Raw genomic sequence first — 24,676 nt, 5'->3', positions numbered from 1 at the left:
ATATGATGCTAACAATGCTGTCAGAAGGGTAGACACTCATCATGAATTGCTAATTTGAAATTATGCTTCCCGAGAAACAAGACGATATTGGCAAATATCTGTCAATCAAACCAAACAACTCGAATAGCTAAATCGAAAAAGCGAAGAGAACGAAATAAAAAAACATAAATAAAAGTGATGATGATATAGCGACTTCCAAACAAGGAATAAAGACGCAAAAGTGTATGCGGATAATATGAATAAAATGCTAATTCTCCAAGACTCTTCTATACGGGATATGAGATTTTTAATGCTGTCACAAATAAATGTTCCAGTAATGGTCGGTTAATCAAAACGAAAAAGGATTGCAATTCTCGTGGAATTATTACAAGTATTATTATCTGGAAGTTTGGAAATTTTTCGGTGCCAAGATAAACTACTTAATCTATACAGGGTGTATCAGGTATGAGTAAAAAAAATTTGAGGGGTTATAGGTCTCCTCTTTCTGAATAAAAAATTCTTATAACACAATGTCCCATTCTTTGTCCTTCTTAAGATATGATACGATAAAGTTAAAGGTTCACAAGTTTGAGTACTACTGGTTAATGAATTATACTAAGCAAGCTTTGCTTTGCTATTTGTAATTTGTTTCTAGTTTTGTAATTTTATTGTTTTTAATACAATAAGCAAGTTTATTTATTAAAACCTAAATTTTTGTAAATTTTCACATTCAAGAGTGATAAAACAGAAGTGATAAATTTATTCGTATAAAGTAAACAACCTCTAAAAAATATCTCAAAAATGACTTTTATGAGCCAAATTAAAGCTATATACATAAGCAAACCCTGCTTAGTATAATTCTTTATACAGCAGTACTTAAACTTTCAAATCCTTAACTTTATCGTCTCATATGTTAAGAATGGCAAAGAATGGGACATTGATCTATAACCCCTCAAATTTTTTCTACTCATATCTGATACACCCTGTAGATTTAACTAATCAAGAAATCTTTAATGACAATCCCAATCACAAAAGGAACCAGTTAAGTTAAAGAACATTGTTAGAAATACTACTCCATCAGAAATAATACTGAATCAAAAAATGTTCGAAGTTACGACCACCATTTTCGATACACAGGTTGTAAGGATTTGCAAAAGAATATCGAATCCTTCGAAATAGCTGAGGACGTTCACGAATCATCAAACGCTAGAATAATTCAAGCCATTAACTTTTCATCGGTATTAGAGATGACCCCAAATACAAAAATCAACTGGAATCGTATCTGGTGAACGTGCAGGCTAAGAAATTAGCCTCCTCTTCCGATCCATCTGTTTGGAAATTGCATTTAGATAGTTTTGGCAATTTAATCCCAAGTGGTGCTCAATTAATGCAGGGTGGTGTCGCAATATAATACCCGATTTCACAACAAGATCAAACTCCGATTGCAAACAGACATTTAGTTCATTTCTGTCAGATATTGTTCATTTTATGTTGAAAGTAGGCCAATCTACCAAGCTGGGTGCGCATTCTGTTTAAAGTTGATAATTAAAGATTATTATTGTTATTAATACATGAGATCTGATTGTTTTGCTTTGTTATCCATTCCTGTCTCCTCGTGTATTAATAGGTTTTGGTTGTTCAAGTTCTTCTTGTACTCTTTCGCGAGGGCATTTATGTGGCGTAGGTTTGGAAGGTCGATTTTGTGGATATGAGGACAGTTAAGCCGCACTCGTGCACAGTATTCAGCGGTTGAGAAGACGAGGCTCAGGACTGTTGAGCGCAGGATGCCAACGCTCCCTCTGTTATTCCACAGAACTTTTGTATAATATTGTCCCTTGTTTTTAGTTTTTCAGCTGTTTTCATTATATGTTTTTTGAATGAAAGCGTTCTATCAAGTCTAACGCCTAGATATTTTGCTGTGCTGTTGTGAGTAATCCATGTGTTCTACAATTGTATTCTAAGCTTTCTGTCGATAAGTTTATTGTTAGCGCTTGGTTGAAGCACCATATCCGAAAGCATCGAACGATCTACATCTTATTGCAAGACCCCGTCATCGGCGTAGCCGGGCTTTTTAGATCTTGTTTCTGGTATATCTGCGATTTATAGATTAAAGAGGAGCGTCGCGAGCACCACCCTTGTGGCAGGCCGTTCTTAACTTTTCTTGTGAACTCACATTGGACTCCATAAAATTTCGGAATGTGCTGTCATTCAGCATACAAGTTGTCTCAAAAAAAGTACTCACACTATAAGTGTCACTAACATGTTGCATTTTTTGTATTACAGGTGTAATTAATTAATCACAGCATGGCAGGAAATCAACTTAGTTTGGAAGAGAGGAAGGTTGTCCTGAAATGTTGTTGGAAGACCAAAAACGCCATTGAAGTGCAAAGAGGATTCAGAAGGGAATTCGCAAAACCACCACCAACGCGACGGACCATTGCTCGCATCAGATACAAATTTGAAGCAGATGGAACCGTCCAGAACGTCAACAAGAAACGTTGCGAACGACCACGGACATCTACGAGCCCTGGAAAAGAAGAGCAGATGCAGGAAATACTCCTTCGATCACCACAGAAATCTCTTCGACAAACTGCTCGGGAAACCTATATTATTTAGCACCAGCTGTTGATTTACATAGGACAACATTGAGGAACTTATAGATAATGCCTTCTCTCCATACCTTAGGCGAGTTTGTTGCTTTTCCTTGTTTTAATGTAAAGGTTAATTTACAAATTTGCACTTTTCTTGAACACACCTTATATTTTACAAAGAAATTGAGACTTTAAATTGAGATAAATTATACGTTTTATAAGCTTGTTAATAAACATTTAGATATAAAGATAAAATTTTAATTAAATTGCGTAACCAGAATCTATGAAAATTGCTGTTTCTTTAAATTTAATATTCTATCGATGAATATTTGCAAATGTTGTTAGTCTGTCAGTGCCATATAAAAATGCAACGACCACGTTGTGAAGACATGAACTTCACATATTAACGAACGTTGCATTACATCACATATACTATTGTAGTAGTTATGTAACCAAACGTACAACAGTATGGGGAATTTCATCTAATTGAAACAATATTTATTCACCATCGAAGAAGGGAAATTACACTAGATTTAGTTTTAAGATTACAGTTAATTATTGTTTTTTACGTTTCATGCTCCATGGAGTGCAATTTAGCCGTGAATTGAGAATATGAAATCATTTATTAATTTCATGTGGACATGAATACTTTGAGAAATTCCTTGTTATTACTTAATTTAGCACAGCTTTTTATTTTTTTAATTTGAATTCTCTTTTTTGACATTCATTTTAAGTAATTTTTTTATTTCACCGTTTCGTTTTATTTCACAATGTTTTTTGTTATGGTTTTTCATTTTTATTATTATTTTCCGTTATCGTTTTCTTTACTTTTTTGTTAACTGAATTATTAGAGCTCCTAAAAGTTAATTTTGTTGACCTAGCTTTTAAAATACAGGGAAACGAACCCCGAATGGAACCCCTAGGGTGGTGTAAAAGCTATCACAGCTTGTTACGCATCATTATTTGTAGAAAAGTAATCGTTGAAATCAAACTATTTTCATAACATTATTATTATGTCATTCAAAGAAATTGAAGTTTGCAGTTTGGATTACAATTTAAAGTTAAAATATGTTTATCATGTTTCTTGTGTACTATTTTAGTTGTTCTGCAAATAGTTAGAAGATACACCTATGCTAAATATAATTTGCAAAAGTCTTGGATTAATATCTTCTTCTAATAATCTTAAATATAATTGTAGCGTGCTGTGGCAGCAGCTCCATTTAAAAACATAAAATGTATTTCATTTGTTATTATTTTTATATTTGCACACAATTGTTTTTGAAGCAAAATATAACAGACACAAAATAAAAAGTCTGCCAAAAAGTAAATTTTATAATTGTATTATTATGTTGGCTAATACCTCATAGCCACATTTGGTGACCCCGATCAAAGCAACTCGCAACCTAGAAGATTCTAGCTCCAATAATGTTCCGGTCATATTATCGGTTAGGAATATTGGTCCCACGATGTGATTTCCCAATATGCCTGTCCAACCATTTATTTTCTTGGGAAATTGAGTGTTTACTTCGCGATATTCATGTGGATTAACATCACTCCAGTAACGTACATTTTGCCGATGCAATTTTCCATCCAAAAAGAAAGTACATTCATCACTGAAACAAATATATTTCAAGTATGATGGATTCGTTCAACCATATTTGTCATTATCTCACAAAATTCTGTTCTTCTATCAGGGTCATCTTCTGTTAATTCATGAAGCATTTTAATTTTATATGGATAATATTTATTCTTCTTTAAATATTTCCGCGCAGTTGTTAGACTCATATCACACGATAATGCGATAGCAGCAATCTTCAGAAATCGAACGACGACCAGTTTTTTTGCGGTCTTCGACGCTTCCAGTTTACAAAAACTTATTTAAAAGTTCTCTTAAATATTTTCGACTAATTAGATGTTCAGGAAATCGTCCATTAAATTGTCGCTCTATTTCATGTAGATTTCTGTCAGCACGAGCGAATATTAAAATTGCTTAAATTTTGTGCTCTAAACTCCTTCTAGCCATTTTGATCTCGCCTTTCTTTGGTTATACTTGTTTGGGTAGAATTCAAAGATTGAAATGGAGGAAAATATTTGCATGCCGCCTTAAATACAAAATTTCAAGGTACCTACAAACTTTAAAATTGTTGTTATGACAATTTTTTCTTAGAAGTTTTTAGAAGAACTTTCTTCTTATCCTTTTCTTGCATTGATTGTTTCATAAAAAAGATTCTAAAAAAATTGAGCGTAGACTGACCTCCACCATTTACCTGGCCCATTGTATCTCAATAGGTAGTCAACGAAGATACGTTGGTTTTTCTGGCGAAATTCCGCATTTTGTTTAATTTTTATGCAAGAAACTCATAAACCGGTATTTGATTACGAGATATCGTTGGATTCGTATTCTTTTGGAAAATACCATAATATACTGTGTGTTCATTTAAAAAAACAAAGTTGATCCATTACCATATACAACATATATTATAACAAGAAAACCTTTTAACCGATTTTGAAGAATAATATCTCATTCGAAAGCTTAATCTTTGGCCAATCCGAAACTGGAAATGCCCCACATTCATATCTCTTTCGAATCCGCTAAAATATTGTGAAAGTACACAAAAATAACACAGAAATGACCTGTTTTAGGTGATCATAACGCGTAAACGATGTACTCGATTATCAAAAACTATACGTTATTCGATTCGTCATAGTTTCTTCTATTGATATCACATGCCTGATCTCAATTCTTTTCTGTTAACCTTGTGCAGCCCTGAGAATAGCATCGTGTTCGGCTAGATGCTTATATACGTATGGACATATGGAAATCGTGGTTTTACCTTTTTGTTGTTGGTTGAGCACGATGTTCGGAACGTATTAGAAAAAAAGTTTTAGTATAAAAGTTGTAGCAATCTTCATTTTTCATTAAACGTCAGTTGAAATCAAAACTGCGACAAAATGAACGAAGAATCGGACGAAGAATTATTCACAAATACTCCACCGGAGTGGCACGAACAAGCTAAGAATATTTCCAATGATTTGTTACCTAGAAAATCAAGAGAACGTTACACAAAGTGCTACGAATTATTTAATACCTGGAGAAAAATTAAAAAAGCCAAAAACTTAATGGAAAATGTATTACTTGCTTATTTATCGGAAAGGTCAAAGACGGTAAATGCAGCTACATTATGGTCTGAATTCACTATGTTAAAAAGCAGTTTCAAAGTCAAGGAAATTATTAATTTTGACAGTTTTCATAAAGTTCGAGCATTTTTGAAGCAAAATTCTATAAATTACCAGCCCAAAAAGTGTAATACTTTAAATCAACAACAATGCATTCAGTTTTTGAAAGACGCAGATGATGCACATTATCTTATGATGAAGGTGGGTACATAGATTAAAATAAATTAATTTTGATTTTTATTGATTTCATTGTAGGTTTCTCTCATAACGGGAATACACGGAGCTTGTCGTCGAAACGAGTTGTTAAATATGAAATTTGATCAAATAGATAACAGGAGATCTATTAATAATTACCGTTCCAGAGACAAAAAATAATGTGACAAGAACGTTTACAATCACAAATAAAATAATTGATGGATTGAATTTACTTGGAATATACCACAAATATGTTTCCCTTAGACCTACCCACACTCCTCATAGTGGTCTATTTATTTCATACAAGAATAATAAATGCACATTTATGTACATTTAGCAAAATTCCTAGCAAAATTGCCACTTTTTTGGAACTGCCTCAACCCAGTACATACACAGGACATTGCTTTCGTCGAAGTTCTGCAACGTTGCTAACTAACTCTGGAACTGATTTGGTAACACTGAAAAAGCATGGAGGTTGGCGTTCCTCTGCGGTTGCAGAAGGTTATATTGATGACTGCTTATCTAATAAAATTAATATTGCCCAAAAAATCTTGACGAACCAAGAACAGCAGCCCAGCACTACTAACACAATTGAAGTGGTTGATATATTAAAGCAAACAAATGAATCTATAGAAATAAATCATAATGCTACTACTAGTACGTTAAACACTTACCAGACACCAAATTCTAGTATTACTATTCACAACTGTGCGGAAGGAATAATTAATATTAATAATAATTACTACAATAAGTAAGTTGTTCCTAGTGTTTTTGTTAAATTCTGTTATATACTAATAAAATTAATTGATTTATAAAATTAGATTTATTTTATATTTTTGCAATTTTGTTTGGTTTAATGGGAGGCGAAAAACAGTTGTGTGTCACACGTGCAGAAATGCATTAGCAGCCCTTATCTATTAGCTGCCCTCGCTTCGCTACGCTCGCATCTAATAGCCTCGGGCTGCTAATGCTTATTTTCTGCCCTTGAGAATATACTATAACAGTGTATATCGTGCTCAAAATTATTGTTTGTCACTGAGTCCTTTGGACAACCGTACGCAGTTAATTAGCGAATTTCGAGATCGGGCATTTTCACCTTCGCTTTAATTGCGGATCGTACTTTCGATCGAGATGGTAATGACTAAAATCGGTTAATTAATATAGGAGATAATTGACGTGTTTGATTAATTAGTTTTTGTGTTTTTATCAAAATCCTTGAATACTTTGAATCGGGCATTTCCATATCCGCATTCAGCCCGATCCCAGCTTTCCATTGAGATATAAAACATTAAAAACCCTCACGCAATCTTTAATTATAGTCGATTCAATCTAAATTATTTTTTTCTTATTGGAGGTTTCGATTTTCGGGCGTCAAAACCATGAACCGAACCGGGATGAATTGAGATCGGGTATTTTGTGATTTCGATAGAAGAAACTATGACGAATCGAATTACGTATAGTTTTTGATAATCGAGTACTACATCGTTTACGCGTTATGATCACCTAAAACAGGTCGCTTCTGTGTTATTTTTGTGTACTTTCACAATATATGAATGTGTAGTATGTGATATGAATGTGGGGCATTTCCAGTTTCGGATTGGCCAAAGATTAAGCTTTCGAATGAGATATTATTCTTCAAAATCGGTTAAAAGGTTTTCTTGTTATAATATATGTTGTATATGGTAATGGATCAACTTTGTTTTTTTAAATGGAACACAGTATATTATGGTATTTTCCAAAAGAATACGAATCCAACGATATCTCATCCAAGGATGTTTATATCTTGATAATCGAGTACATCATTTACGATTTATAATCACCTAAAAAAGGTCATTTTTGTGTTATTTTCGTGTACTTTCGCAACATTTTGGCATTTTAGCGCAATTCGAAAGAGATTTCGAATCGGGCATTTCCTCTTTCGTATTGGCCAAGGTTTGAACTTTCGAATGAGACATTGTTCATCAAAATTGGTTGAGAGGTTCTCCAATTATAATCAATAATACTATACATGTAAAATCCTCTCTAATTGAGACCTAGAAAAATTGGAGGAAACATTTTTTGCATACACATTTGTGTAAGTGAAATAATGTAAAGTAAATAAAATAAAGATAAAACCTTATATATTCCATAAATAGTAAAGTTGATATTCATTTTCGGTAGAATTGAAAGTGATACCAAGGTCACATAGCCAACGAAAAGTATAGTGTTTGTCCATATCTACAGTTTTAAAGAAATAAGTTTATATAACTTTGTTATTGTAATTACTTATACTTTGTCGTTAATTATATTGAATATAAATAATTTTAAAATCACCTTCCACTTTAAATTTGCTTAAAAAACACCTTGATTTCCTTCAGATTTCTCATAACTTCTTATCTTGTTATTTATCGCTTTCTCATTAATTTAAGCTCAACTCAATATTTTTTTAATTACTTTATTTATTTATTGTTTCAAAAATAGTGATTAAAATCAAGGATTATTTATAAATCGTTTATTAAGATATTTTTACTTAATCAACCTATCAAATTTCATAAATACACAACATGTAGTGCACATGAATAAGTACTCAGTCGAGTTCTCACAGACCTACAACAATAAATACTCTGACGTAGTTCAATGTATTCAGTTACATCCTGTGATCCATTTCCCACGTGGGATATATCTTCTCCGCATGTAAAGCACGTGCTAATATAATACTATCATCAAGACGTCCAAGTCAGTTTAAAGTGAAACCTTAACATAAAAGTTTAACGTTTACAAGATTTTTTTATCTAATTCTAAACAACCCTGGTTTTAAAAAATATAAATAGTATCGAGTGGGCTTTTAGAGTTCACGGCCTGCTTCCTACGACTACATAAATAGAAATGTAGCCTGTACATAAATTATAAATGATAAACTTTAATGTTGTCGTTTGATTTAAAAACGATTTTATTAATTTTAAAACGTTATAATTGTTTACCGCCACTTTTCATTTCAATTTATTTAATCACTCAATTAGTTTATTGTAAAATCATCATATTTTTTATGTAAGATTTTGAATAATTAAACAAAATAATTTCATTAAATTTATACCTAAATTAGCACACCTTGAGATTTCTTTTTTTTTGCTACGCTTTTAACTTTCACCATCAACCAGAAAACGAAGTAATAATTGACAAGAAACGTTCTATTACACAATAACTTATCTGGTAAATTATTAGTCACGAGATATATTTTACAAAAAAAAATAAGACATATTTTACCTGTTGTAAAATTTGCTGTCCATGTTAATGTATTATGCGTCGAATTTGATGAGTAAAGCCAAAAGTAATAGTTAGTTCCGGGTAAAGCTTGCGAAAAACTAATAACGTTGATGTCCTTTGATTGAATCGTTGTATTCGGAGCAGGATGTCCATGAGGAGGGTAATAATCCAGTCGGTAAACTACTCCGTCTTGACCAAAATTACCGGGAATCCGAATTACTAATTCCGCCGAGCTGGTTTGCTGGGGAAAAACAAAAAAAAATATTTATCATAAATTATAATTATCTTTTGCAATTACACAGTTAGATAACCTTATCTAAATCATCACATTGTAGATTAGCACAAAAATTAATGAAATGAAAAAAAAAATTAGAATGGAATTTATAATAATAGATATAGAAGTGAAGTCATTAGAAAGTTGTTTTATCTCTCTTCAAGTAATACAACAGGAAATGAAAATGGTAATTTGTAAAAATACTTATTTAGAATGTTAATTTTGATGTTCCCTATTTCTGTTTTTCTCGCTAGATAATTTAAATTTTTGAATATTTCAAAGATGAGATAACGATTTATATTTAAAACGAAAACATTAATTATGAAAAAAAAATAAATTTAAAATGTCAGCACAGAAAATGAAGCTCGTTAATGTTATAAAAAATGCTTTTGGCATGGACCTCATACAAGTAGGTTATAGCACGAACGGTTCAAGAATTTTTAAGTCGATGATCTCATTTAAGTTTCTCTCTACTTAATGCTAGTTTACTGAAGTCAATAAGAACCACTTATAAAAAAACTAGGAAGAAAAAGTGGTCTTTACTTGATTTTTTTTTCTATGATTCGACTAAAGTTTAATATACACCTTAATAGTTTTTCATAATTGAGAAATATAATTAAATTTTTTATTTAACATTAATTTCTTGGTGATTTTTTTCCAAAGACCTTCCTTGAGACGGGTGACGAAGAGGTGGCGAATGAGCTCCTTCACAACTTTGACGCTGCAAGCAAATAGAAATGATGGGAAATGGTAAAAAATTTGAACCTCCTACCTCAAGCAACCAAGCATGGTCTTTGCTGAGGAAATTGGCGAAGCACCTTCCCAAAGACAAAAAGCAAACATTTCTCCAAATATAAATCACACCAGGAAAGGCACCAGGACTTGACAGTATCAACAAAGAATTCCAAATAAATAGCGGAAATACGCTAAACTTTACCTGACCAGATTCTTCAACGATATAATCCAGATTTGTAACCTACCCAGAGAATTCAAACAAACAATGGTGATAGCCAGCCTAAAACCTGAGAAGGCAGCAAACTTACCTAAGAGCTATAGGCCTATCGTATTATTATCAGTAACATACAAATTACTTGAAAGTCACATCTACAACAGAATCTGTCAGAGAGTATTTGATATAACACCGATTTAACAGGAAGGTTTCAGGCCAAAACGGTGCTGCGTTGACCTGGTCCTCTCGCTTTCAACTTATATTGAAGCGGAATTCCAAAGAAAGCTCATAACATCCGCTGCATTCATTGATCTGTCACCAGCCTACGACACTGCATGGAGAGAGGGCATCACCTGCAAGTTCCTCCATATTGTCTCATGTAAATGAACAGTTCGCCTGCTAAATAATATACTGAATGACAGCACATCCCAAGTTGTCATGGGGTTCGATATGAGCTCACCAAGAAATCTCAAGAACGACTTGCCACAAGGTTTGGAAACCGCACCTCGGTCCTCTTTAACCTATATATCGCAGATATACCAGAAACAAGATCTAAAAGCACGACGACGCCGATGCCTGAACTCTTGCCATAAGATGTAGACCATCCGGAGGATCATAAGATGTACTTTCGGAAAACTACAACCAAACGCCAACAACAAACTAGTCGACAGAAAGCTTAGAATACAATCGGAGAACACATGGCTTACTCACAACAATACACCAAAATACCTAGGCATTACACTTTATACAACGCTCATTCAAAGAAACAATGTTATACAAAAGCTCTGTCGAATAACATATAGAACGTCGGCTTCCACCCTGCGCTCAATAATTGTAAGCCTCGTCTTTTCAACCGCTGTGCACCAATGTGGCTTAACAGTTCTCAAGTCCACAGAATAGATGCTCTGCTCAATAACACGATGAGAATGATCGCAGAAGTTATCAAATCTACTCCAGTGGAATGGCTCCACAGATGAAGAATTCAGCCTAACTAACGTTTCGGTATTAAGAATGGATAACAAAGCAAAACAATCAGATACCATGTATTACCCAAAAACCACTGATTTTGACTTACTAGGCAAAACCTGGTCAACTCTAAACAGAATGCGGCTCTAGCATGGTAGATACGCCAACTTTCTACATAAATGGGGCAAGACATTGACGCCTTCCGGCGAATGAGATGAAAATATGCCCATGATGGACAAGGTATTCGTTTTTTCGCGCACTGTACATGAAATGATTCCGTTCCACACTACCAGTGTTTGATAGAGATTCAGAATTTCTATGAAATGTCACATCAATTACGTTGTAAAATAAATATACATCTGTAAATACACCTATAACTTGATTTTAAGTCTGGTGATTGCTCTATAATGTTTTCCGCCGAGAAGCATATGGATGAGCGGTATTGGTTTTTACCAAAGTAATTTTTCAGTTTCGCCAATGAAATATAATCATCGAAAGATGATGTCGTTTCAGCTTCAATTTCATAGTTTGTTGCAATAAACGATTGTAGAACCGCAGACAACAGAAAGAAGCAGAATAGCAGGTATAGAGGTTAGTGTAACCAGTTCATTTAGCGCATCTTACCAAGAAGTAAGATGATGGCATCTCTTAACACAATTAGTATTAGCTCTTACCTCATAAGAATCATCCAAGATCTGTATGATAATAATATCGCCTATATTAAAAAGGGAAAATAAGTTTTCAGATGCAGGAGGATTAAAACAGGAGTGTAGCTTGGTACCAATTATGCTTGATCTTTATGCTAAATAAAAGAGTGAAAGAGATCATGCCAAAGTATGCCATTCTAATTAATAACACACATTTGTGCACACTGTGTTTTGCTGACGACTCACACAATTATAGCACAAGACGCATATGACATTTAGTTTATGTTGAAAGCATCGCACACAGAGTACACAAAATGGGTACTCAATTCGAAAGTTTCTTAGATGACACAAATAATAATCGCCAAGTAGAACATATTAAATACTTGGACACCATTGTCAACAAGAATGGTATTGGCCAGACGGAAATCAAAAACAGGGTCGATAAAGTCAGAAAAGTGGTGGGAGAAACATATTTGAGGTTCGAACGATAAAGGAGGAGGATAAACGGAGAAAGCGAGGTCGTCAGCAACGTAAACTGTCATACACAGGGTTGAAAAGAGATGTTTGAGATGATTTGGTGATCTGCAACGCATAGAAAATGAGAGAGAGATGACCCAAACAAATATACCACCTGGAAGAAAAGAAAGACGGCGTCCTCAAAGATCATGGTGTGAAGACATGCAAAAGGCTATCGCGGCGGTGGATAAAAGAGAATGTCCATATGCCATAATTAGGAATAAGAATGCAGGATGCAATATGGTTCTTTTTATCCATAAAGATTTCGATAATTATTCACTTAAATGATTTCGTACAGTTATCTGATTATGTTACAAATCTGATGATTCATAAGGGTGAAAACCTATGGTATCCCTACAACATTGCATTGGTTTGATTACATTTTTGCATTACACGTGTATATACGTCTATCTCGGTGTCTGTCTCGAGACTGTATTAATACCTTACAGTGTTATTGAGTTTCCAGAAGGAACCATATTCTTCAAAATTGTTCACTTTGTACGGCATTTTTTGACAAAATGCAACACTCAATCATATCACAAAACTTTACGACACAATCAAACTTTTCAAATTAATATAATAGCATATTAAAAAACTAGCTTCGTAAGATACGCTTGAAATGCACGAATTCAAGTTTAAAAACGAGTGGCGAAGCCTCGAGTTTTTTAATGAATGAGTGCTTTAAGTCTTATGAAACGTGTCTTTTATGCTATTTTTTGTAATTCGCGTCTTTATCCTTTTTTTTAACAAAAATAAAATAAATTTTGATAATGTAGGGAAATAGGTATGTAGCAGTTGGTAACACCGTAACACTTGAAAATAGAAATTTGAATTGATAATTAGAAATTGCCAAAACACAAAATGTATTCACCTGAAAAAATTGTTTCATGTACACCTCCCGAAATAAGAGAAATTGCTCAGAGTTCTATTAAAACAAATTGTTACATTGACGACTAGAAAAATGAATGACCCAATGTCACCAACTTGAACCGGTTCCATAAAATGTTACTAAAATATCATTACAGCATCGGATGCTATAAAGAGTCTCATTACAGCACCTGTTTACAGCACTACAGTCGCGAATTACAAAAATAAATTTATATTACTATAAATTTAATCGGGTACATTTAACAGCTTCGCAATCAAACATTAACGTTGCCACGATCATAACAGCAAAGTTCAATTCAAGAACCCTGTCGCCAATGGCCTTCAAGGTCGTCATTAAAAGAGTTCTTAAACATAGAAGTCAACACAAAATTGATTTTGCAAGCATGTATGAAGAAATTAATAGAATAGCCTTAAACTACATATCTTCGTTATCTTTGCAGATAATAGAATATTAAACACGCCACTAGAGAGCCTGATCTTTTCTAAAGCCGGATTTTGTATTGCTGATATATTGCGGCCGTGTTCCGAACACACCTTAAGGCCCGTTTCACACGATCGGTCGCTGGATAGATGGCAGACGGTATGAGTGTGTTGATTTATATGTGAGATTTCACATGAACTGGTACCGGCTAGCAGGAGACGGGGTGCCGGGTGGTCGCTGGACACCAGTTCTGCGCGCCAGGCTGCCGAGTAACCAGTAATCGAGTTCATAGTAGTAACTCATAGTAGTATTAACTATAAATCGCACTTTCATATGATAGGACCAGGGGCTCGCAAAATGCACGTTGGAATCGGAATTTTCACTCACCGCAGCCGATTCTATGTTGCCATATCGTCATAGAATTGTTATATTCTGTGATATCGTGTAAAAGCAAATTACATATACTTTCCGGAGGTCGGCTGGCCGGCTGCCGTTTGTTCAGCGACGGACAAATTCGCTCGTGTACAACGGGCTTAAGAGCATCAAACTTCAGGTCTATGTACCTTCCCTAACACGGCAACGTTCTTTATTTTTTGTCTTGGCAATTTGGTTTTAGATGAAAGAAATATCTTGCTTTCTAGTAATGTATTTACTATTTCGCTATGTTCAAAGGTAACGACAATTTTTTTTTTTCATAATCACGTTTAGTACAGAAACTTCCTAAGGAAATTCACAGTAATTACAAAGTTATAGTGTTATGTAACTGACCAGGTTAGAAACGAATAACGGATGAAGTCCAGGTAGACGCGGCCTTTGTCATCTATTTAACTATAAGCACTTAATAGGTTTTTGAGTCAAGAGTTCAGCAGTTACGAACAGTTCTAAACCTTTCCGCGCATACTTATAACATACAATATGAATGCGAGGAAAGGTTCGGAACTGTTCGGCACTATGGAACTCTTGAACCAAAACAGGCCTATTATACAACACTTCCTGATGTGGTTCTGACTGCAATCAAGCTCATTTATAACGACTTTAGTAATGATAATTTATTGGAACCTTGTTTAGATAGATTTATAGGGAACAATGAAAGTATCAATAACGCTATCTGGAAAATGGCACCAAAAGAACGTTGCAAACGTTCAGTTGCTTCGTTTGTTAAATCGGCATCAAAAAGTTAATTTTGCGTTTTGGATCTAAATAAGTTAACATATCTTATCAGCTTTCTTATTAATCTCATTTTTGTTCAAATATCGCAATAATGTGGCAATGTAGGATATCACTACAGAAATGCACCAGAAATTATAAACATAATGGCCGGATAGATATGCCGGATAACCGGATATTTTCGAATAAGTGGTAACCTGACGTGTTCCTCATGAGGACCACACTTTATTTTTTCGATATTCTATATAGTTTCGCGGAAAATCGCGGTTTAGTAGAATGCGGTTATGTCGATAACGGCTGGGTGGATTTCAACGCGGTTTTAACCTAAATTTGTCAAATAACTGCGTTAGTCGCATCCCGTTATCAGTTTTTCAAAGTTATGTCTCTCTATTCTTTTTTTAAAACGATTTAAGCGAGTTATAAATTAAAAAGAAACAGTAATATGCGGGGAGAGGAGGGTTCTGCCCAATCGGAAAAGATGGTGCTGGTTTGTGTTCCAGACTAGACGTCGCGCCTTTATTTCTTTATGTAGATAAAGTAAAGGCGGTATAAAAGCTTTATTTTTTCAAATCTTCAAATTTCAGGTTTATGAATTCTTTAATTCAACCTTGCATAACCATAAACATTAATTTTAAGGTAATGTTGTTCGGGTACTAAAGTTTTGGTCGTTGATGTCACGATTTGATGTCACTATTTCACTTCAACGATTTACTGTCGCACTCCTTCTGCGCAACTGACGGGCCAAGATAAATTTGCCAAGCTGTACATCTATTGAAATATTCAGAAGAATGATGCGGCAGTATCACGCATCATCATACCCAGTTGGATCTTGTGTAATCAAAATCGGCACTAGAAGTATCTCATCGACTACTGGATTTTTTGCAGTTATGCTTTACAGAATAAAAGTCATAATTCAGTTATGTTATTTATAATTTATGTATGCAAAATTTAGTCGGCATAATTTCCGTATTGTCAAGTTGATCTGCTCACATAGAAAGAAACACAGATATAATTGATAAAACCAGATTTTCAGGTAAAAAATTTAACGACCAAAGTGGCTAAGAGAAAATCCTGGTAATTATTTTCAAGTTTCTAAGATGATCACTAGGGGGCACAACCGCCCTACATCTTGAATTTAAAAATGTGATTTTCTAGGAATTCCGCTGTATTAACATAACAAAAAGTATGTGCATTTTAAAGTTTAGATAAATCATAGTTTTTTTTTTGTTAAAAACTTTTTGTCACTACAGGGCATTTTTTGGTATTACAATAGAAATTGCGAGTTTTCTTAGAAAAGTTAAATCTATTGGTATTATTTTTTCTCATGAAAGAATAGCAAAATGAAGCCCAAACAAGCTAGTTAGCTAGTCTTAACCTAAAATATCGGCGGAAGAAGATTTAATGAGAAAATTCAATGGTTTTGATCAGTTGGGCAATCAATTACCAATTTTGTTAGAAGATGTGGCATTGGAAACACGGCAAAATTTGTTCTTACAACTGGACGGTTGTCCAGCACATCTTAATATAAATGTGAGGAAGAGGAAGCCTATTTCCATGGCCAGCCAGATCCCCACACTTAACTTGTTTAAATATTTATTTATGGGGGTGGTTAATGGTGTTTCAAGCTCAACCTACAACCAGATAAGACATGGAAAATAGGAATCGGAATGTCTTTCACAACCTACTAAGAGCAGAAATTGAAGGCGCAGTGTTTTCACGCAAGAGAGGCTCCAGCAATGGATAGATCGTGATGGACGGCAACTTGAGTATTTAAGGCGGCATCACACAAATTTTTAGAAGCCTGAGATAATTTTTCTTTAGGGCAATTAGTAGTAGTTAGTTTTACAATTATGAAGTGTTTAAAATTATGTTTATTTTTATCAATATGCCAAATTTTCGCTTCTAAATGGACTAAAAACCAATAAAATGAGGAATGTTCTTAAAAGTGACTCCATTGAATTTTCTCATAAAATCTTCTTTCACCGATATTTTTGGTTAGGAAGATGATATCGAGGTACGGTTTTCATTAGCTTGTTTGTGCTTCATTTTGCCGCTTTTTCTTCATTTTCTTCAGGTGCTGTGTTAGTGTAATAATGTATGGGATTGTGTTGTGGGGAGGCCGTACAGAACTAAATCAGATCTTCGTAATTCAAAAACGCATAATTAGAGTAATGCTAAACATACCTTATTTACAATCGTGTCGTGGGCAATTTAAAGCAAATAATTTGAAAACTGTATACGGAATATACAGGGTGATTTATAACATACGGAGCAGACTAAAAAGGTAGGTACTAGAGGCCAAATTAAAGATATTTTGTTAATAATATTTTGACCACAACTTAATAATCACAAAGATATAGAACGTTAAAGTTGAATTAATGGCCGAGCATTTCTTACAATATACGGATTACATTACGTTTAAATTCTAACTGCGAATATTTCGGGGTTACTTAAACAATGCATAATTAACAAAAATAATAAAATCTTTGTAATATAGCAGTTACGGTTATTTAAAAATTTGTTAAAACGCTCAAAAACTGGTGTTTTTTTGCTGAGAACCGCTGATATACCATGTTTTTATTGCTGCCAATTCAGTTGACTTGGTTACTTAGCAGTGGACATGTCATTTAACGTCAAAATTAGAACTATTACAAATCAAAAAGTACAATGGCACTTTACAGTAACGAGGAATACATAGATGTGCTTATTGTTTATGGAGCTGCTGGAGAAAACGTTCCATACGCAAGAGATCTGTATTTGAAACGATTTCCAAATCGACAGATGCCTTCAGAAAACACTATTCTTCGGTTAGTCCAGCGGGGAAGAGAGACAACCAGAAAGGTTTTGGTGGCGGTAGACCAAACAGATATGGAATAAATGTAGAAGTGAAGTTCTAGAAATTGTTAATGCAGATGCAAGTACTAGTAGGGTAAACACGCCGATCATCCGCAACTATAAGTTAAAAAAATAAAAGAGTAGTAAAATTTCCTCTTTTAAAATTTGTGTCAATAATTAGTTACTAGTGTTTCTCATCCAAATTACAAGTAAATGAGTAAACAATGATGGGAGTTCTGCCCTGGCCTGTCATTTAAGAAAAGTGCCTCCCGATTTGAAGGTTTGAGCTAAGTAAACCTGGATTTTTACTAAGCACGACGTGTTTCATAAATAAACATAGAAAAGTCTTGTAATCGTGTTTTATTAGAATCTGGACATAGACACAATTTTAAATAGAACAGTTTTACTATTTCTTTAAATAAAGTTGTTAAAAACATAGTACATGTTTTTATTTTCGGGTGGTCGAACATAGGCTTTACAATTAATATAAGCTTCCATTAGTCGACCACAGTGGACGACTACTGGAGTGTTAGTGTACGAAACGTTTTCCAGTCGTCGACCGCTTCCTAAAACACGTAAAAATTGCATAAAAAAGAATTATTCAAAGTCATAAACAGCTCTAAGAAGATGGTTCTCTCTAGTCAAATCTAGTCGATTCAAAGTAGTCAAAACCAAAAATAGAGTGTTCCCAAGAGTGATATTCAGAAACATCTTTAAAAGATGCAATTCATAATGGTATGGGAATAAGAGAAGCTTCTCGAAATTTTCAGTTTCCCAAAACTAGCCTGATAGAAGACAGAATAAAAATGAGGCCTTTGATTATGGGGGTATCTCAATCAAGAAGAGGAAAAAAATTATCTTTATGGCTAAAAGATTTATCTATAACAGGATTCCCCTTGAAGAAGGAAGAATTTTTCAAACCGGTTCAACACATTGTAAATACATACAAAAGACGAACACAATTCTAAGACGCCATGCCTGGGGATAAGTGGTTTAAAGCATTTTGTAGACGACAAAATATTGTCTTCCGGGAGCCCGAAGCTCTGTCAAAATCACGCGCAATAATTACAGAGGAAGCAATACGAAAATGGTCCAGAAAATTGAACCACTTCTACTTACATTTGTCTACTTTGCCAGAAAGTATTAGAAATTGCTTTAAACGATGTGGTCTTTTTCCACTAGACCCGAGAAATTGGCCGTAGATTTTACAAAATGCGTTCAAAATCGATTAGAAAACACAACATTGAGAGCTATCGATTCAATTACCATGGAGGATTTAAATACGACAAAGAAAGGTCTTCCTCATTTTAAAGAGAGAGATTGAAACCAAAAAATATCGATGCAGATAAAATTAGTACTGTCTTAGATTATTTGTGAGAATCACAAATTCCTAGGACCTCAAATCTAGTGACAGTGGAAACATAGCTGGAAACACTGCTATACAGGCTGATGAAGCATTAGCAATAATATTCATAGGACTTAGTCACGAGGAAGAAGAGTTTAGGAATTATAAGTGTTCGCTCTGCTCCTAATTTTGTCCTAAGAATTCAGTTAATTTCTTCAGTAGTGGTTAAGATTCCATTACTTTGTAAATTTTTTTAAGTTGATTTGTTATGTTTATAATTTTTGATTTAATAAATGAGCATATGTTCTTGTCAAGACCAAATAAAAATTAAAACAATATTTAATTGATTTTTATAAATAAATTTACTGAAAAAATATTACGAGTTATAAAAAATAAGGTCTATTTTTTATTGGGTTTTGAATTTGAAATATATCTTAAGTGGTCGACCACTGGCGTACATTAGGTCCTTTTGAACCTTTTTTAGGATAATTTTAGTTTTATTTTGTCCGAGCATGAATCGGTTGTAGATTTCCAAAAGGAAATGTTCTACCTATCTTAATTTAAAAAGATGAGTTTATTGTGCCTTTAGGTCTATTTTTTATTGGGTTTTGAATTTGAAATATGTCTTAAGCGGTCGACCACTGGCGTGTTTACCCTACTCGTCAAATTTCTCACTAACTCGAAGTTTCCCAGAACTTTGTTTGGCGTACATTGAAAAGTAATGGTTTATACCCTTACCATTTGCAAAAGGTGCAAGGACTGACTACCGCTGATTATCCTTTGGGGCTGCAATTTTAGAGTAGCTAAATAATTGTTTTAGAGATTTTGTCATTTTGCATTTAAAACATTATTATTAGACGTTCCATAAATTAACATCTATTACTTCTTTTAACAAATTACGTATTATCTAAAATAACAAAACTCCTGAAATAATAAATTGTCTAGTTTTACAGCTCCTTCAAAAATGAGAATGGCGTTGAGTATTTTAACCCTAGGATACTTAACCAATAAAATCACTGTAGTAACTAAATGCTCGCCGGGCCTGAGAGGCCCGGTTTATGGATCCTAGGGTTAATTGTTGTTTACTGAATATCAGCGGTTCTCAAAAATGGACATTAAATTATTTAAAAAATTAACGTGCGATATCTATGTAACTATTAAGTTTTTAATAAAACATTATTAAGAAAATCTCTTCAGTTTTACCTCTAGTACCTACACTTTTAGTCTGCACGGTATGTTATAAATCACCCTGTATATCAATAATCTGTTTTATTTTTTTATAACAAAAACACGATTATTCTACTAGATTGTACTAGAACTACGAATTGTTATATAATTATCCTAAGCATCGTCTCACGTTAACAGAAAATAATCTTGAATATGCTGCAATAAAGTTGTATAATAAACTACCGTTAAATATAATCGATGCAAATACTATAAAAACGTTCAAAAAAATCTAAATAATTATTTATGTAAAATTGAACCATACTCGATATCAAAGTATCTGAATTACAGTTGAGTTATAAGAAATATAGCTTGAAGTTTTGTTATTTGGTCCTAAAGTATACGTCAGATTTTGTAACGGTTGGCGTTTTTGTAATAGTTTATACAGTAAAACCTCGTTTAGACGAACTCGGTTAACGCGAGCACCTCGTATCACGAACAAAGTACGGGTCTCAAGCAATTTGTTTCCAAATTGTATTACTTTTTGCTCGGTTAAGACAAATTTCCGTTTATACGAACTACGAACTAGATTTTATATCCCAACGTACAATTTCATTCGGATAATTCGAACTCGATCGAAAACAGTCGAACACTAAAGACGATCGATAGCGAATTCACGAACACGTTTAAACATGTTTTAGTCTTTTATAAATTGTTCAATAGAATAGTTCTTAAATCTTAACACAAAATGTCATCAAAGCAAAACAAAAAAAGAAAGAACGCAATTAATATTAAAACAATGAAAATAATTTTGGATGAAGTAGATAAATCTGAGTTAACTAAAACAGAAATAGCAAAAAAGTTCGAAATTCCTAAATCGACTCTTTCTACTATCATTAAGAAACGTAAACAAATTATTAGAGCCATTGCAAGCAGTTTATTTTCAACGAAATCGAAGCGAATAAGAACTGCAAAATGTGAAGACGTGGAATATGAATTATTGGAATGGTTTAATCATATGAGAGCTTCTAACATAGCGGTTTCAGAACCAATATTACGGGATAAAGCTAAGAAAATTTGAATGTTCTTCAGGATGGCTATGGCGTTTCCAACAACGTCACAACATGGTTGGTTTACAAATGTGCGGTGAGTCAGAAAAAGTAGACGAAAACTCCGTAAATTTGTGGTTATCAAATTTTATAACTGTTAAAAATTCATACGCCCCACGAGATGTGTTTAATATGGATGAAAGCGGAATTTTTTACAACTTAATGTCCGACCGTACCTTACATTTTAAAGTAGAACGTTGTCACGGAGGTGCAAAAAGTAAACATCGGGTGGCTGTGGTTTTATGCTGTAATTCGGATAGATCTGAAAAGTACAAGGCGTGGGTAATACTAAAATCGCGTAACCCACGATGCTTTAAAAATGTTGATAAATCACATTTACCGTGTGATTATACTCATTATGTGTCATCGTGGATAGATGCTCAAGCGTTTGGAGAATGGCTACTCAAACTAGATCAGAAGATGATTACCCAACATCGTCATATTCTTTTAACTTTAGACAACTGTGCTGCACATAAAACTGAAAACCTAAACTTATCTAATATCACGGTGTATTTCTTTCCGTCCAACACTACAAGTCCATTGCAGCCACTTCACCAGGGCATAATAGCTAATTTTAAGTCATTTTACAAGGCAAAACTAGTGAAATTTGCTATTTTTGCTATTGAAAACAATGGAAATGTTAAATGGGATTTGCTACAAGCTATTAAAGCAATAGGTTCGTCTTGGAATGCAGTTAATCAACAAACAATTAAACGTTGCTTTAAAAAAGCATGGCTGAACACTGATTTAACAGATGAAGAAAATTGAGATTTGTTACCACCAGCACCCAGAGAATGGACTGTTTTACAAGAGATACAGCCACTTGAAATTTCATTTGAAGATTTCGTTAATGCCAATACCGATTTGGCCATTTGTTCAGAGCCAGTCCTGAGAACTTTTGAAGATGGCGATAACGACATTCCTGTTTGTACAACTACATCCTTGTCATCTGTAGATAGTGATGAAGGTAATGATCATCTCCAGCCTACCAGAGAAGAAGTTAATGCCGCTTTACGAGTTTTAGCTAGATTCTCAGCAACTATGAATGTAAGTGGGCAATTTGAAAATTGTTTCAGAAACAAGTTCGAAATTCACTGAAGAAGGTTACAAAATGATATCCGAAACGTCAAAATCTTTTTCAAAGATGCACGACATAACCCAAAATTTTCTAGGGCTAGTGGTAGCGCTACTATTAGTTCTAGTTTCAGTTTAAGAAACAGGTATAATTCCTAAAACCAGTTTTTCAGATTCAAAAGTTCTCAAAATGCAGAAATCTAGAATTCAATATTTTTCGATACTTCCAATACATTCTTGCATATTTAAAATCAAGAAATACTGGTTTTAAGCAAATAGTTTTATTTGAAACTGACCCAATGACATTGAAAGAAACGCTTACCAGATATTTAAATTTAACCTCGACCATTCAGGTAAAGTATCACATCCTGTTGATGAGTTTATCACAAAAATTAAAATTTTAAATCTTTGTTCGAAACATTTTATAAAACATTAATTAATATTTTTGCCATGTTCTTTTCTGTTCTTATACGGTCCCGGAAATACTAAAAGGATTTTCAATGATTAATGTATGCATTTCGAATGAATAAAAAGGATGCTATTTGTAATAAACAAAGCATTCAAGGTCATAAAATCTTTTCCATGGAAATTCGCGGAGAGAATAACCGCATATACATATAACAGTTATACATAGATTTATCTTTGAGTTAGTAGTTAGTACGCAAATTAAACGGGAAACGCGGGAGAATAAAATTTCTTTATGTAGAATGACGTTTTTAATGTTACGTAACTTTATTTTCATGAATCAAAATTATCCTTCACCGAATTTTAAAATTAATCAATTTTTGTTATGATAATTTTTGATATATTCTAAGAAATACAGAGATGTTTTGAATACATTTCTTTAACACTTCAATTTATAATTCTTGGAATTATAATTTTAATTTTTCCGTGGCATTTACATTCTTATTACGCATTGTTTGGAATTTTATGATAGGTAGTCAATATGAATGGATGGAATTTAAATTTTATTACTTAAAAAAAATTAAAATAAATCTTTTTTTTTTTGCAAAAACCACAGATATAAAGAATAAATAGAAAAAATGATGATAAAACCGCAATCACTGTAACAGATAACGATTGTATTTTGTATTTCCCCTAAATATGATTATTTCCTTAAGTTAAAAAAAAAATAAATTATTAATTATTTTCTTTTATTTACCTAATCGAGACTTTACGGTATAAAATAAATAAAGAAATGTGGGACTTAACACAGAAGGAGAGAGCATATGGCGCGATCGTAACCAATCGAAAATTTTCGTTAGAAAGTAGCGAAACAACACTAAATAATTCTCTTAACATTTCTCACCTTGGCAAGTAAAATCAAAAGAATCACCGCCGCACACCAAACGTAACCAAACGGAAACTTAACAACGGACATATTTCATTATTTTTAGCACACAACAAAAAAAACTGACGGTCGAGTTTTCAAGCAACAGGTATTTCAAGACTTTTCGTGCTCCAACATGTTACAACACCCGCGAATCTTATCGGCTGTTGCAAGGAAAGAAGGGCGCGTTATTTAAAAAACCATTTCGTTTCGCGGTGATATTAATAAAAGGACTTTTGTTCTTCTTCGGCTTATCCGGGAAAAGCGAACGGAATTTGTACGTGATTTAAAAACGTAACGTCCAACAGCCGACGGCGCGTTACTGAGAGAATTGCTAGTAGAGAGCTAGTAGAACCGTTTGAACGGTTGGGTTTGGTGTTGGAAAAGAAGAGGTGGAAGTTGAGTTTTTGAACAGGTGAAAAGGCACGCGCCCACAGAAAGTAGATGGTCCAAAATACGTTAAATGTGGAAAGTTGGTTGTATATCCAAAGGATAAATATAGAAAACAGCATCTATTTTAATAATTTCCAAGATTAGTTGGAGTTAAACGATCATAGATGGCGCAAGATCTATTTCGCACTCGAATCTAATCCATATCTTGATTTTAAGAATGTTTCTTGTTCGTTATTATCTACAAATATACTTCTTTGCAAACTTAACGTTACCTAGATTTCGATTAATTTTTACTAACCCATTAGACTCTAATGGGTTAGTAATAAATTAAGATGATTTAACGCAAGGTCCGTTTAGTATTGGTTATAAGGTTATCCAACTCGAACAAATTGACGTTGACGGAGTGAGGTTTC

General features: G+C 33.6%; 1 protein-coding gene across 2 annotated transcripts in view; it reads right to left on the bottom strand.

The window, feature by feature from the left end:
* Positions 1-24,204, bottom strand: part of LOC111420589 (Protein tyrosine phosphatase 10D) — a 68,549-nt gene extending 44,345 nt beyond the window's left edge. For both annotated transcript variants that reach the window (XM_071200536.1, XM_071200537.1), the window contains exons 1-2: positions 23,850-24,204; positions 9,186-9,426 (exon numbers count right to left, since the gene is read on the bottom strand). In XM_071200536.1, the coding sequence (XP_071056637.1) occupies positions 9,186-9,426; positions 23,850-23,921 (313 nt within the window). In that variant the 5' untranslated portion in view covers positions 23,922-24,204. The remainder of the gene's footprint in view (positions 1-9,185; positions 9,427-23,849) is intronic.
* Positions 24,205-24,676: the final 472 nt, after the last annotated feature.

Source organism: Onthophagus taurus, chromosome 11 (genome assembly GCF_036711975.1).
Source record: "Onthophagus taurus isolate NC chromosome 11, IU_Otau_3.0, whole genome shotgun sequence".
In the NCBI taxonomy this organism is placed as follows: Eukaryota; Metazoa; Arthropoda; class Insecta; order Coleoptera; family Scarabaeidae; genus Onthophagus; species Onthophagus taurus.
The sequence above is the reverse complement of the archived record's forward strand: the minus strand, read 5'-3'. Positions and strand labels throughout refer to the sequence as shown.